The 17564-nt window shown below is 38.7% G+C and overlaps 1 protein-coding gene across 10 annotated transcripts in view; it reads right to left on the bottom strand.

The window, feature by feature from the left end:
• LOC108679695 (myosin heavy chain, non-muscle) overlaps positions 1-17564 on the bottom strand; it is a 75553-nt gene that overhangs the window by 37455 nt on the left and 20534 nt on the right. For all 10 annotated transcript variants that reach the window (XM_047881522.1, XM_047881523.1, XM_047881524.1 and 7 more), the window contains exon 2: positions 13208-13364. In XM_047881522.1, coding sequence (XP_047737478.1) covers positions 13208-13364 — 157 coding nt within the window. The remainder of the gene's footprint in view (positions 1-13207; positions 13365-17564) is intronic.

Below are 17564 nucleotides of genomic sequence, written 5' to 3'. Positions count from 1 at the left end.
TACGACTCATGTTCATGAACGCCGACTGGAATATCTTTACGAAACGTGGAACAAACGTGTAAATTGACTGCCACTGAGCGTGACAAATCAAGAAAAACCGAGGTTTGAAATCTGCGTAAAGATTACGAGTTTGATTGACGATTATTCAAGGGAAAACGAGTCACGAATCACAAAAAATGTCAAGAAAGCTTTAAAAGCGCAACCAGCGTGTGGTGATGGGCCATCTATGGATGAAGGCGCGACGAGCAAATTACAAGAGCCTCGTGAAGACGGAAGCTGCTGCACTTCAGACGAGGTCGTAGCCAATATACGAAGAGCGGCCAAGGATGCCGGAGGTATAGCACGCAACCAAACCGTCATGCGGAACAACTTCAAAATCTATTTCAGAACTTGTTTATGCGTTTGAAGACTTCCCCTAACTAATAGGCTTATGTAAGGGGGTTTTGTTGCGCGTCTATACAAAACCAACAGCAAAAGGATATTAATAGGATCCAGAATTGTATTTTGCACGGTGAATGTAAATGTCGCGAAGTTCTTCATTCGTTGATTTTATAGGAACTAAGAGAATAAATTTTGTGAGATTCAAATGTCACTCAAAAATGCCGCAAATTTTAAAGTGTAGATTCTCCAAGACTTTATGAGCAGGTTTAGAATTATAATTGGATTAGTTTTGAACAGTCTTAATGATGAGCACTCGAAGATAAGCCAAAAATTTGCTTGCATGATGCTAAGCAACCAAATAGGACCTACACATCGAGGCTGCTGTCACAATAATTTTGCTCTCTAAACTACCGAATCGAACAGATTTCAAAGAGGTGCAATAAATTTAAATGGCCAGACAAAATAAGGGAAACGCCTTGTGAACTCACAAAGCATATATTAGCATGATGTATGTCCATCATTTGCGACATTTACAGCCTCAATTCTCCAAGGCATTGACTCTTACAAATTTTGAATAATTTCCTAAGATTTGTTTACAAATTGATATGTAGAGCGACAGCCCCTCTCGGACAACTACGACCTTCAGCAAAACTTGTGACCAATAACAATAAACAGCAACAACAATAAACAATAAAAACATCAAAATATATATAATTTTTATTGTTTATAACATGTTCAATAACAATAATCTAAAAATATTAGGCGTTTCCCTTATTTTGTTCAGCACCTGTAGTTATATAAAGTAACACGACTCTCTTCTATGCAATACTCGGTAAACCTGTAATAGAAGTTTCCTCCATAAACAATCAATAGTAACAAGGAAGTTTGCTTCGACTGGATTCGAAAAAAACTATTTCAATTCAATAACACTCAGAAACTTTTCTATTCATTATAGACGGCACAAGAAAGCCGTCGCAGGGCTATCGTCTTCAGTGGCAGCTCGTTTCCCATCGGAACGCGACACACAATACCGTAAGGCGGCCTGGTATACACTCACATTAAAAAGATGGGTCATGTTGTCCGGATAGCGACACACTTTCTTGCCTACAGTACATGTAGAAAACCGAAGTAGCACTGATACGTCCTTTAATCTGGCCAAAATTGATCAGTGTGATCTTCGCAAGTACATCGATATTTAGTCCTATCTCATTGATTTCTATGAGTATATACGAGAGTATAATTTCAAAACCTGCATCGTCAAGTCCAGCACACAGAGCACATATCCATTGGTTTCTAATCTTACAAACTTTTGCAATTAAATGAGATGTAATAAAAAGTAGTGGCAATTAGAAAATTAAATCACAAGTTTGTTCATGAAGTATCCAAGTCCTTACATGATATTAAATCCATTTCCTTACACTTACAGACAAATTTGGGTTCTAATATTTTCTGACCCGACACATGTTATTTTTTAATAGCTTCTGAACGCAAAAGTAACGCAAATCCATGCAACTTCTTATCTCATTAATTTTCTTTCTCGTAATAAGGAGAAATACCAGAACTAAAAGCGCATATTTGCATATCATTTTTCCACCAAGAAAAAGGGCGAAAAAATGCAAGGCGTGCCAATTAATGCGCAACTGAGAAAGATAAACCAGAGATGCCTGCCAATAAAGTGCCTTGGTAGAGTCGTTAAATGTTGCACCATATGTTGAACAGCTGGACTGTGGTTACCTGCGCTGTGATATTCGAGCTTTTGTCTGCAGGCATCAAACAATGGAGTTTTAGTTTCTTCCGCGCACATGCAAGCCGTTCCTCAAATTTCAAAGAGACCGATGGCATTAACAACCATCATTATATTGGCTAAGCACCCATAGTAGGAAAACAATCGAAGTATCAATGCATCGAATGCAAAATTACGTACCGCGTAAAGTGCGCAAATGCCCACCTTGCTGAGCGCGCTTGCGGCACAGCTGTTTCTGACAACTTCGACCTTTCGCAATCTTCTCCAATATTAAATTCTCTGGAATTAAATTTACGTGGGGTCACCAAACAGATTATTACTAAACATTATCTATACTTGAGAATCAATATAAGACTAGAATTTTCGTATAACAAATCACTATAAATCTCAATAAATAAACAGCCTTTAGTGTTTGATTTCAGTCCGTCAGCAGTCCTCACCTAAATTCATAAGAAATCGACGCAGAACGCACAACGCTCGTGAAGAAAACCTGCAACTTTCAACAATCACCACAGCTAATTCTAGTGAGACTGTGCCGTTTCTCACACTAAGTTTATAGCGCAATTTTTTTTATCGTCACTTCAGCAAAACTCGTTTAATCAACAATGATAATTTGAACAAAAATTTGATGTGGCGTCGAAATAAGCTCACACTACATAAATAACTGATGCAAATTGAACGACAGCTAAGATTCTTACATCAAAACTCGAGTCGTAAGAATCTCCATGCAATCGAACAAATGATGCGACCGGCAATGTGCGAAAAATTAAACAGGTGATCAACAAATTAATTAGTAAAACGCAGACGAAACTTATTAGTCTGCAACTTTTCGTTCATCTGCTGCAAGGGATCGGGCAACGGGCGGCCGAGCACAAAATGAAAATGTAACTGGAAGAAAAATCAAAAACAGATTATGTAAGAAGAATTCATATTAGGTACTACCAGAATGGGAAATGAAATGGCTAAGTGAAAGCTGCAGCTATCGGCTGCGTCCGAATGTAGTGATTGCGTCACTCACCACCCACTCCTGGCCTCTGACTCATGCCGCGCACACAGAAAATCAATGCGTCATATTCTCCAAATATTAACACACTTTCTTCACGTACCACTGATAGGCAATTTAGCCGGGAAACTGGGTCAGGATGACCCACACAAGAACAAAAGGTGTATCGATATTTCTACAAAGTTTCTCGTTTATCTGAGTGAAAGATCTGCGCATGCATGCTGCCATTTGCTGCGCCAAAAAATAGCGACAAGTCGAGAATTTCTCTTGCTCCTGCACCACCAAGTGCAGATAACGACACGTGCATATGGAAAATATTAAGTCTCTTTAATGCATGATTTCTTATAATATTATTGACCCAGGTGCCTCAGAGCTAAGATGAAACAAGAAAGTTGAACATGACGATTTTAAAACTGATGCAAAAGACATGGTTTTACTTGATATGTGCAGCGAACTCATGGCCCAAGTCAATTTCCAAACATATTTCAGTTCAATGGCGTCAAACACTGGCAACATAGTATTAGTTTAAGCTTCACACGTGTTTGTGAGAAGCACTGACCTCCAAAGTCAAGATGTTTAAGCCATCTGTTCTAAAAAAAAACTATAATATAGGGAACAAAATTGAGGTTTCATCAGCAGAAAGCAGACACGCACAAAAAAAAAATTCTAGCGAAAACAGCTGTGCTGCCTAATAAAAGTCGGTAACAACCTCCGGTAAGGAGAAAATAGCTGTGAAACCATTATATGGTATTTTTTGAACAAGTATAGCGCTAACTGATACCAATCAAGAGTGTCGTCACAATGTTTAAAGAATAACCTGAAATGAAATTGTAAACTAGGGTATAACGCTATACAATACACGAGGCATTAACCGCACTTCTAGTGCCAAATTTCAATTATTCTTGGAACACAGTTAAATCAATTTTAGTTCCTAAGAATACAACAAGAGAACTTTTCCTACTTATAAATGGCAAATTGAAATGAAATAAAGGCAGACTGATGAGGTTGGCTTATGCATCAGTTCGGCGATGGCGTGAAGCTTGCAATGGCAATTTGAAGATAATTGACACAAGAGGAAACTTTGGGAGATAGAAGCTGATCTCTGGCATAAAATGTGCCAACGCGGAGAGAATAAATCGGAATAATGAATGAATATATATTTAAATTATTCATATCTCTCACAGAACTAAATGCTACGTTGTAACCTATACAGTCAAACCATTTAATTTTTCTTATAGCTCAAAAGCTTTAAAATGTTTAATTATAGGTACCGTAACTACAAACATATCAGCTAGAGAGAAGCTGACATGTTTCTAATCAATGTACAATCATAAACATGGTCATTGTAGAGCAGCAGTAGAAGAAATGCTCAGGGAGAAGCACTCGGGATTTTTTTTTACGGAATAGGGGCAACGCTATGGCTTGTCCTCCCAAGAGTTCAGTGCGTACAGATTTGTCCTGTTATAGAGTGCAGGTGCGTACAGATTTGTCCTGTTATAGAGTGCAGTGCGTACAGATTTGTCCTGTTACAGATTGCAGGTGCGTACAGATTTGTCCTGTTATAGAGTGCAGGTGCGTACACACGTCAGCGTCCGCCGGCCACTCGAGCCTTATTTCAATGCAACGTGAGCGCTGGCCAATCTCGGTTTGCCTTCTTTTGGATACACTGACGGATCAATTATAATAAAGCTTCCATAATGGCATTCACCTTCACGCCATGCACGGCTAAAATGATGCATAAAAGGTTTCGAACGGCTATCTTTATGCTTTTTATTTGCCGTTAAAAGATCTAGCAGTAAATTTATACGAGATTAAAGGACGAAAGACTTAAAAATGAAGATCCTGCCAAAAACATAATAAGCGTATACAGAATAAGTATGAACAGGTGAGCATTCTTCAGGGTTAGCACATATTCCAATCATTTATGGCAATGAAAAATACCTCATAAAACAACTCGGCCAGGTGACAACGAAGATAAGATTTATTGAGTAGTAAAAATGAATCCCAGTTTGTAATTTACTACGTTAAATCTATTGCTTTCTTTCCACAGTAAATTTGCGTTTGGAATCACGAGTTTCTTCACAAATTATATTACTTTCTTAACAAGAAAAGCAAATGAAAAAACGTCTACTTACCAAGAGTGCAGAAGAGAGCATGCCTTTATCAGAGAGCTTGAATTGCATGTAAATAGACGGAGCAAGAAGGCATATGGCACGTCACACACTGAGAGTCTTTGTACTGTGGTATGCCTATGTCTTTGTACTTTTGTATGCCGCACTTGCTGCAGGGATTGACAACAGCTCCTTGTCTCTCATGCAATGACTCGCCATGACGTCCAAGACTTTTCCTGCGGTTGTGTAATTTCACGGCAATTGTTTATTTGTTACACATCAAGAACCTTGTGATGAATCTATATTACAGGATTCATTGTCTGCGATCTAGAAAATGGTTTGAAATTTTAATACAAATTACTTGCACACACGTTGATCAGGATCTATAGCACATAAGATTTGAGAACCACTTACCGGTTATTAAGTCATAATAATAAGATATACAGATATCATTCATTTCTATCGTAAAAATTTTATATCTCCTGTATTCTGATGCCGCAGGGATTACCTTCCTCCGCAAAAAAAAAACAGGCTTTACGAAAATCTTGGCATGATAAAAATTGCAGATATACGCGCTTCAATGGTCCCTATTTATCCATGGTATAAATATATTCATGGCTCAAAACATAAACTTTCATAAATATATATTAATTTTAAACGATTCAACGTTTTTTTCGTTCACATGACACGTGTGCATACCAGAACAAAATAATAGCCGTTAACTTGAGAATTGAGAGTATCCAATCTGTTGGCTTAATAAGCGTTCCTGGTTAGTCAATATTGATAAAGTATCAATTTAGTGGCCGAATAATCAAGTGAAGACTTGATACAGGAAACGGGCAGGAACGAGAGCAAATGTGGCCTAGGGAGCGACCACACGAGTCTTGCGACGACCTTGATTAGCCTTGAGACTGCCCAGCTTTATTGACTTCTCTTTTGAAAATATAGCCTGAATTGAGGATTCATGCTAGGCTTTTTTGAACAATTCATCTTCACAAGACCATGCCTTATTCTTGATCACTCCAAACTGTGATATGAAAACACGATGCCTAGAGTTTGATCTAAGGTATTTTCAAATATTATTTACCTCTTATTTATGATCAAACAAATTTTCGCAAAAAAATGAACTCAAATTCAGTATCAGAGAGTATTTCTGCCTATCCTACTAGTAATATGACGGTAATAACTGGAAACATAGATGGTGCGAGGAAACATTGATAAATTCGTAGAAGGCGGCAGTGAGGATGAAGAGAGATCTGGGGAATGAAACCGGCGAAAAAAACGTCGTAGTAAGACTGAAAAAGATAGTGTAACACATGGTTGATAAAGAGAGGTGGGGAAGTTAAATGAATATTGGATCGAAGATGACACAGAAAAAATATAGTAATAATAACAGAGGGATGGATTGGAAAAAACTCTACCAAGCAAGGGAACAATCTACTCAGGGAGAAAGTGACCCTGAGAGCGGGGCCTCCCTGATGTTCCCCACGCTCACCCTCCCCTCATGTCACCTGTGCATGCGTGTGCGCACCTGTTCAGCATGTACTTCACTAACAACATTACTATGCTAAACAAACAAGAGATGCTGTAACATGTGTTAACTTAGAAGCGTAAACTGCAGGCGAATCATGATGCAGAGCCCGAGCTGCAAGCAGCTGTTTCGACTCAAGTGCATTACCGCCAAGTTGAGCGAGCAGCTTTTTTTCCAAGCCAAAACAACTGAAATGTTATGAGCGATGCTGACGCGCTCTCGTCCATGTGGCAGTCAGCTCGAGACATCAGAGAAACAACGCAACATAAGTTTATAAACTGAAAAAGAAGAGACGCATAAAACGAGTGAGCTGCCTTTCTGACTTTAAAGCTCAGAATTTAATTACCTTATTCATCAAGTCAGAATTAATTTCTCACTTTAAAGCTCAGAAAGATAGATGGAAGGGGTAAATTTAAATATTCTTCAAAGTTATTAATTTCAGCATCCGGGTTGCGGTTTAAAACAGCACCAGTCGATACTAAATGATTAAGATCAAGGGAATCACACGAAAAAAAAGTTAAGAGATAGGCCTGTAAGAAGAAAGCCTTTTGAAAATAAGTCATGCGGGATAACTGGTGGAAACTTAACTACTCAACAATATGAAAATATAGGGAATCGGCAATAAAAGTGTTTATCGCACATTGATTACAAATTCATGGTTGGCCCAGCTACTTCAACGGAATCAGAAGTAAAATAAACACGCGAACAAACAGGAACTGGTGGAGCTGAAGTCGAATCGTGGCCTATCAACAATCGTTCAAATCAAAATTAAAGTAAATTGGGAGCGTAGGCATAATTACTGCGCAACATGAGTGGACATCAGTTGTGAAGCACTTTACAGCCGCCGAAATGACACAGCAACTTGCCAATTTCTAGCAATTAGTTGGCTAAGGAGAAGTGGCGAGACTAATTGCAGCACTGACGAAGATGAATTCAAGTCCAAGCAAGGCGGAGCGCATACCTCCAGATATCAATTAGCCAGAATTGAAACAGGACCTCACCCAAGTTAAAGGTTAACTGCAGCCTCGATCAGGTCGATGCTTACGAGCGACATCATGTTCACCTCAGGCCGAAACGAATGGCAGCTAAATTTGATGGGCATTTTTTGCATTAGCTTTTGCTCATTGCACTTTTGCTCGCTATCAGACAGGACGAGCTACCAAAATTTACACCGCAGGTTGCGTGTCAAGTGATTGCGTGCGGCCGTCTTTTTTTTTAATAACGAATTAGTACGGGCCTTTGAAAAGACTGATGTTTGACTCCAGAAGCGGCGTTGGCCAGCAAGCAAGTCGACATTTGCAGATCGCTGTCGTCTAAATGAACTGGCAAAAGATAGCAATCAGTAAACCGTCCCCAGCGAAGCTAACATACTCCCTGGATGGTAAAGGTGAGCTTGCAATCAAGTCCAGCAACGAAGAAGTACAATAATACAAAATATTCCATGGGAATCATCCATGCATGCAGCGCGCGAGGATTGTGTGCAGAATGGGAGATTCAGCCAACGACGCAACACGGTGCCAATACTGAACAAATTTTCAGCATCCCCTATACGGTGTCGGCAGGTGCTGCAACTCTCGTAATGTTAAGCTCCCTAGTGTGACGACTATGAACCAAATATTTGCCGTGAGCCTCTGTTGCACAGATGCCCTCACCTACCGTACGCACATCGTATGCTCTATTAACAGGAGAATGAAATCGTACGAGGGGCACGAATCGTCTCGCCACTTTCATGTATTAGAAATAGAAAAAACCCATGTGATCATCAAGTAACGATGTCAGAGGAGAAATAATCAAATTAAAAATTTTAAAAGGCCCAGTCTCGCGGATACCAATTATCATAAAATGTTGATGAAATTCAGGGGCAGTAAGTGGTAAATGGTCACGTGATTCATCTGTAGAAAATTTACTAATAATTAGCCAATTTATATTTTTTCAACTCTTTGAAAGTGAAGTTTATGATTGACCCAAAGAATGCTTGCTTAGATTAAGAATTACGTCAACATTCGCCAAATTGTCAGATATGAATGTCGGCAAACTGGCCACCAAGATGTTTAAGAAGAGTAAAATCATTCAAAGAAAAGCCGATTTTTATTATAGAAAGCATAGAGTCATGTTTATGTAATGCATGTAAGCAAATATCCAACAATTTAAAAGTGGCATTCAAACAAGATTGTTATCAGCAGACTGTTGCGATTCTGCACAAACGAGAAACACTCGCACAGAGTATTAAAAAGCGGCCCAAAGTTTCCTCGCTAGAAGGCACCCGCAGCACCCGCTATAATAACGTGAGTCTCGCTCGCATTGTACGAGCGCTAGCTTCAACTGGACCTTCAAACGGAGACTGATGGGCTCCATATGATTCATGACTTAATGTTCTCTGTGACCGACGCACTTTTGCATGCTATATGGTCACCTGAAAGGTCATACGCGGGAGAGCAACAAGGATAGCAAATGATTCCGCAAAAGGAATAAAAAATTAAATAATTTTTGTGTGTAATCTACTGCAGGCTGCTTAACGAAAGAAAGCTATCTTGACACAAAATACGTGAGCTTTAATGCTTAAAAAGGCGTTCAAGGAGAACTTACTTACCGTCGGTGAAATTTCATAAAAACTTAATTCCGTCGGGCCAATATTAGATTGAACAACGAGCTGCTACATGTTCGGAGTATACGAGTCACTCAAAAATGGTTTAACTGCTCTTGCCATAACCCAAAAATGAAGCTTTTTAACTTCCAATTCGAAAATTTCAGTTTAAATCGGATTCATCATAATTACAAAATTTACTAGTGACATTCAGGTGTTCCTCTCATATAAATGATGTCAACACGCAAAACGTTTTTTCATGTGACAAATCGATGAACAGGAAAGTCGCATGCAAACGCATTATCCCGAAAATCGATAATGGATATGTAACAAAGGCATGACTTATCACGTCAGTAACATGACGAAAGCAAGCTATCTTGATCGGTCCAAGCAATGGACACCGAGTAATCAAAATCCTAGAAGCGCAAAACGCTTGCATTTGATAAGGTAAGAAAAAATTCTTCAAATTGAGACTGACCACTTACAGGTAACCGCCAAAACTTGCCAGCTACATATCAGGTCGATACCTTTCAAAGCTTTAACATCAAAAACAAAGAAGGATTACAATCTATTATCATGTTATATATTATCAATCTATACTGTAAAAATGCTACGAATGTTATTGGAATAGAATAGAAAGAATGTACAAAAAATAGTATAAAAAGACCGACAAATAGCGACAGTTAGGTGCAGAATAGTTACTCTTTCAACACATACGGAAAAGAATATATGAAGAGCACCACGAGTTGCATCATTGGCGCGGCAACGAAAATGCTATTGCGCGACCAGCTCAGCGCAGTGATATCGCTGTCGCACTAATTAAATACAAAGATAGGCCACACGGCCTGGAATATCATTAGCGACAAGCTGTGTGGTCTGGTCGAGCTACCTACTGAAGTGTGTCAAAAAGTCGGCGCGAGCAAGAAACATGCATAAGATGTCGACCATCAAGACTATCGAATTAACAAAAAAGTCGAGCCACGAAGTGACAGAATCGTCGTATACATACATACAGATAGTGGAGAATTTAGCACCATAGTTTGATTGTTTTACTCTCAGACAAATAAAATCCAATTTAGAAACTAGAAAATTTGTCAAGAAAGATTGAAGACGCCATTTATAAAATTCACAATAGTGTTAATGTGACGAATTCTTTTGGTATGATTAATCTATGATGAAAATTTGAGCAGTAAAACCAATTAAGCTAATCTGCACGAGGAACCGCGGTATATTCACCGTTTACAACGTCGAATAAATTTTTGTTGACATGATTAATTTTGCGCAAGTTTAACAATATCTAGGCATAGCAATTTTACTTGAAATCACACGAATTAATTGTCTTGAGAAGAGACGTTCATATTACGTACGAAGAACTCGAGGCATCTAGACGGTATCCTCGGCCATAATTCCAGATGTTCCAGTGCTTTGCTTCTTCTAAACTGACAAATGAAGCTCGTTAAAAAAAACATTGAACGAGCAAGCCTGAAATGATAAGAATGAGAGATCTCTGTTCAGCAGCGCAGCCTCCTCGTCTCCAGTGAAACGTTCTATTCACAACACGGCCACTAACACTGCTTAAGGATTCCATTCTTTACTACTGGTTGATTATCGGGCCAGCAGTGGCATCGTGAATGCCTAGTTGTGCTCCAAGCCTCTTACATTGCATCTTAAATTGGGACTTAATTAAAGAATGACAGCCTTTCGCATTCAGATACCCTTGTTGGCCTACGCAAGTGGGCATTACCTCCAGGTGGCAGTGAGAGAACGCACGGAACTTGGAACACATCAGGAGATTGTCATGTGCTCTAGCGACTAAGAAACGTTAATAGAGGCAAGTTTTCGTTGCTTCAAGATGGATTTGCTTGGAAGCTTTCTATAGTCCTCGTAACTTTCACGTGCTTCGGAAAGTTTCAATAAATTAACCATCGACATTTGCAAATTGCAATAAAGTATCAAAGCTGTAATCCCTCTAACTTGGCAAAAATCGCACATAGAACTGAACATACAATTGGGAATAATTGGTAACGTAAAACGGGTATTGAACCGTTTTGACTTTAAGAAAAGAAAACTATAAAACTCGAAAATTCTTACCTTAGAAAAATTGCGTTGAATGCTTTTGAAGTACAAATGTAATATTAAGATATATTTTATTAATTATGTCACTATAACAAAAATAGCAGCGCTAAAAATGGTCCAAGTATTACTGTATTCAAAAGATGGATATCATCCTCAGCTGACTTAACGACAATTTTAAACGAACTATTATGCATTAACTAAGCGTTCATTCCTCGGAGGCTGACAGAAGAGTAGATGTGCGAAGCAAGTGGGCAGCCATAATATCGGTGGCATCCTAAAGCTACACGAGGCTATTAGCATGTTAATATGCAGATGGAAAGTAAACGTTGAGCATTGCGACCCGGACACCTGTTACACAGAACAACGCATGAATGCTTTGGATGAGCCGCTCGCTGCTCTTTACACCAGAACCATATGGCCGAGTGCACATGTGCTGCGACAGTCTTCGTCTGCAGCTTTTGCAAGTTTGATGAAACATAAAAAATCGAGAAAATACAATTTTGCATCATTAAATGTATACTTTCAAGCTCGATTTGGGCAAAAACCAAAGAATTCGTTGCGAAGGAAAACTCCGAGTTCAGCTGCATCGAACTAACATTCGGACATTGAACAATTTTAAGGGTAATAGGTATACTTAATAACTTCAACAACGGAGACTTCATATGTAAATTTCATACGTCAGATAATCATATATATTTTGAAGCCGAAATATCGAATAACATCAGCATCAAATCAATAAATTGCTTGTTTGCACAACTACTGCGAGACCCGAGATGTATTCATAGTCTTTTACCAAATAATGAAGTTAAGTCCATGACACAAGGCTATAATTTGATCATTGAGTGACACACACGAGCTCACGTGGTTGACTTGAAGGCAGTTAAGTGGCTGAGCATATTTTGATAATTTTGTATAACTAATTAAATCAAGGTTTCTTTCTGATTAAGCGCGAGTCAGAAATTGAGTACGTGATTAATCACGAGTCAGAAATCGTGTGTGTAACCAAGTATTAGTGAGGAAGTAAGCATGAGTCGGAAAACCAGCATGTGATCAAGCATGAGTAAGAAAGTGAGTGTGAGATGAAGCAAAGTCAAAAGTGCCAGAAGATATCGTACGAGATGGGAGGAGGAGCGAGATGGCATACATCAAGGCTGATGGTACTTTGAACAGCTGTGTCCTCCTTCTTTTGACCGCTTGTCTTCACAATCACTATAGCTCAACTTCAATAAAAACAAAGCTCGTAAAATCAGAAACCTTCAAATTAGTCATAAAGCGCCATGCCGCGGTCACACACATCCAGCACTTGCCTCCATGATCAAGACTTGGCGATAACGCCGACGACCAAGCATCATTATTTATTATTGGCAAACGCAGCAATGATTTCTTTTCCCATTGTTGTGTGTGGAACGTCGAAATAAAGTTTATGGTTACTTTCCGATCAACTAAGAATTTGGTCATCTTTCAGAGAGAGAAGCTAAGCAATGGATAATTTGGTTGGGGCACTGAAAGTTCACAAAGCATAATCAAGATGCAAGATTTGTCTCCGAGAAAATACCAGACAACAAAACCGAAATAATCAAGAATTCAAGTCTAAAAAAAAATAGCGAAAATCCGAAAGAATGCCATGTATCGCAACCCTTAATTTTCAACTCCTCAAAAAAAAAAATAATAAAAAATAACAGGGGGGGGAAAGAGAAGTCAACCTTCTACCTCGCTAATGCATTTTTCAATGCATGAACCGTCCTAAAACGCTTTAAATTTCTTAAATTATAATTACCTTGTAGCATAGAGCGGTAAGCGGTGTCGGTGATGGCGTAGACATGAGGGGGCATTTCGTGGCGCTTCTTCCCCTTGTACATGTCGATGACTTTCTCAGTGTAGATCGGCAGTTTGCGGTACGGGTTCACCACCACGCAGAAAAGGCCGGAATATGTCTGCGAATAAAGATGAGAAATATGTATCAGTATTTATTATTGTAGTTTTCTGTAAAGTATTCATCCCATTCAAGTCCACCTATTAAGAGGTGTGAAGGAAATACAAATGATCACTACGTTGACTGATGCGAACAGTCAAGCTAAGGAAGGCATTGGCATAAGGTGATACAGTTATGCGATTTATGCTACCTACTATTAAGTTTAGTAATCATGCTTGGGCAGAAGCTAATATTTTGATAATATCACTCAACAATTACCTCAAGTTCAACAGGATCACAATGTAACTGTAATATTAATTATTTATAACAGTGAACAGCATGAAATGTCTCACCTTTTCTAATAAAAGGATAAACACAATAATGATAGCGCTCCAACGTTCTCAATCGGCTCATTAGTGGTGAAGTCATTTTCGTGAAAATATTTAGAAAGACAATATGACTCTGCAAGACTGCAACACCCAAAATTAATAGCACAATTTGACAAGAGAAGGGATGACCTCTGGCTAAGCTAGTTTTCACGTAAGTTTATTGGATACGGTACTCGTTTTTACTATCGTGGCTAAAGGGTTGTAAAATCGATCGTTTTAATGCTATTTGTATATACATACGATCACATGAGCTACTGAGCTTTGCGATGCTAGGAATAGAGCGCGACAAAATATGCCATTAAATGATGTATTTACAACTAAGAATCTACTTAGCTGATAAGTAATTATTTCCTGATATTCTGGATGTTTTGTTATAAAACGACGTTGTAGGCAACCAGCGGGACAGATCCGAATGCTACTACGGACGGTTTCTTTAAATGCAGTAGCAACTAGCACAATTGCACCATAGAAATAAGATTATAAATAACATAACAGCGTACGGTAAAGGACATGATAAGCGAGAAGACTAACTTATCACCAACTCTACGAGAACTTTGGAAAGTAAATACAGTCGACCAAGATTTTTGCTTTAGAAGTTGGAATATGTTGACTGGTATGAGTGGCTATTTCCTCACGACAGAAGCCACTATCATGCGACTAAGGCTTCAATAAAACCATAAAGAAGTTATAGAACTCGCAAAAATCATCACGCACCGAGATGGCTCCCCGGGAAAAAATAATAATAATAAACAAATAATAATCTGCACTCTGCGAGGCATTGTCAATGGGACTGGCATGATATGAACTGTGAGAGGATCCTCGATCAGAACGCTTCAAATAAACAAATATCGGACAATAAACTGTCTGGTCCTATTTATTAGCGCTCCTAATGAATATTAGAGTGAAGTATGAGACTACGCTAATACTTTCATCTCTTATAAGGAACTGTGGCAGTTAATTCGATTAAATGGCAGCTACCAGATATATGCTGCGCCCAGTTCGAAGAGATATAATAATGTACGACCGTCTTGCGAAGTCCATCATAAAACGTATAAGATTTTAAATCCAAGATTTGAAGGAAGATGTTGAATTAACAATTTTCATCAACTATTGCTGTGTGAGATTTTGTGTGCACGAAATTAGGTAACAAGGTAAAATATCAGCCAGCATATGATTAAAGTTAATTTTATAATTGATTGGCATTTATTCAATCAATCATATTAACTTAATTGATGCATACTCAAAAATCGAGTAGAATGACAATGAGAAACTGTGGTGCGTTGATAATTTCCACGCTTCGGGCAAGTTTAAGAAATCACCCACTAATTTCAATGCTATTACTGCCGGAACAACAAGAACAATGAACGAATGAGCAGGTATGACATTGTTGGTGCGCAAAAGCAAGCTGCCTATATGCCGGAAAGCTAGCAAGTGTTTACTCAACTACAGCGGTTGACCCAGCAAACAACGCGTCCGGTACTTACTAAACTAACACAAACAATATATTCCTGCCTCATATCATGACGACCGACTTGTAGTGCGGGTAAAATTTGGCGACATTTAAAAGCACAACTTGATTATGGAGCAACGATGTAACTTTCATACAGGGTAACTTGATGTAGATCCATATACGAGTCATTAACAAAGTGGGTGAGGACGAAAGTACTGGAAAATTTCTCCAGTGAAATGCCTGCCATAGATTTAATTTTTTTTGAAATTCGTCACTGCTCTCAATAATGCGGAACAATAAGAGGTGTGAATTTCAGGTATTCATTCCTGTCATAAACAACTCTCGAGGATAGCGAGAGAAATCCTGAGATTTGACACACGATTCGAACAACGTCAAGGAGGGTAAAAAACTGAAATGCCACCAATAAAATTTTCAAGGAGATATAGCAGAAAAAGTAGTCAATGTTAGCTGAAACTTCGTCATGCCTGAAATACTGCCGAGAATCTAATGCAGTAGAATTTCAACATGGAAGTCGTAGCGAAAGAACATTCAACCTTGAGACGTCATATAACAGATACTTGGCTAACATTTATAGCAGGTAGCAGCAGATGGCGGCAGACTTGTCATAATTTGTCAACAAGTTAGGAGAAATGCAGCAAGGTTACACCTAAGTTCATCAGATGCTTGAGCTCAATGCGTCCTCTATAGCAGAAAGTTGTTCAGCGATCACTGTTTTGCAGCAATTTTACGTGGCATAGGAATATTTGTGGATTGCTTAGAACTACGATCAACTCTTCGTAACATTGCATACGTGCTCCTACAATTTTCGACTCAAACTTGTCAAGTAACCAGTGTAAAAGAAACAGTTCCGATATTCTTGCAGAGAGGCCGCAATTTTCAACTTTTCCTCGTTTTCACACCAATTATGGTATTAGTGAACAAACAATTTCTCAAAAATAAAAGAAACAAAATAATTACAATATTGGTAACTTTTCCTAACATTTTGAAGGAACGTTTTGTGGCTTTCATAAAAATAGCGATAACGGACCAACAAAAAATACCTGATCTCAGCGGAAATAAGAAAGATAAAATTAAATCTAGAAAGTTACACCGAACTCACAAGCGTGATATTTCAATCAAATGGACTTAACGAACAAGATCCACATAACAAAAGACAAACATGTAGATTGCAGAAGTTGAAAAAGTTCACAATTAACTCAGAATTCACTCATGGAATACTGCAGCATAAATTAATATCCATCCCAGATGTTGAGAAATATACCTACATAGGCTTTTAGAGGAGAAGAGTTAGTGCATAAAGTGAAGCCCCGTGGTATCAGTGATAAGACAAGTGCCCTTATCACCAGCATAAATGACACATTCGTTTATTTGCTCGTCTGAACATACAGAGAAGAGGCGGCGGAAAAGTCTGCATGCCGATGAAAAATGAGTGTTTTTTTTTTGCATGGATTGAAAGAACTGAAACTTAGGTAGGTTAGATAGAAAAACAAAGTAATATGTTATGCACTATTTATTATGACTCAAGAGCGAGTGTTTTTAGAGCCAATAAAAGGTAGTATAACAAATGGTATCTCACGGACAAACAAGTCACATCATTTATGATGCAATTCTTCTTAAAAGTGTAATGTGCGAGATTCGTAGGATTGTATACAAATTAAATTCATTTAAGCAAGCAATATTTTGAAGCCTTTTGCGATGTTGAAATTAAATAATCAGTTTTATTAGTAGACACTTTGCAATTATTTTTTAATGCTTTTGTATATTTGATTGTGAAATGTACCCCAAATTATCCATATGGACTAGTTTGCTAACATATCAGAAGCGTTATTACAATGGCTTTAATAATTATTTTTTTTCGTGAATTGCCGATGTCTATCAGGACATTTCAGGAGCTGATGTAGCGCAGCGAATAGCTCTGAAATTCTATAAAGCTAAAAATAAGTTATGAAACATAAGCGCGAAATGCATGCGAGAGGTTTTTGCGCCCAGCACGCGCGTGTTAGGCGCATTGAACGAACATGTGTTTCGGCCCGAGCGAAGGCCGCCGCGGCAGACGGAGCAGTCGGGCATATAACTACGTATGTGTGGGGACCAGCTGTGTAGAGTACGGCGGCCTCGACCCCCATCTCTTGCAACACTATGCACTCATGCAAGAAATTATGCTCGCTAACCACCACCACCCCTTCTCCTGGCCATGCCACACGTTCATCAATTAGATGCGCCATCACCACGCACACACACATACCTCATCTCGACACAGGTCTCGTATCACCCGCTTGCATACTCATTCCCACGATCTATGGACAACTTTCTCCATTTTGCCAAAAATTAATGCTAATTCTGAGTGTCTAATGGTTGTCAT

This window comes from Hyalella azteca, unplaced genomic scaffold, assembly GCF_000764305.2.
Source record: "Hyalella azteca isolate HAZT.00-mixed unplaced genomic scaffold, Hazt_2.0.2 contig8191, whole genome shotgun sequence".
Classification (NCBI taxonomy): Eukaryota; Metazoa; Arthropoda; class Malacostraca; order Amphipoda; family Hyalellidae; genus Hyalella; species Hyalella azteca.
This window is presented reverse-complemented; position numbering and strand designations above follow the sequence as displayed.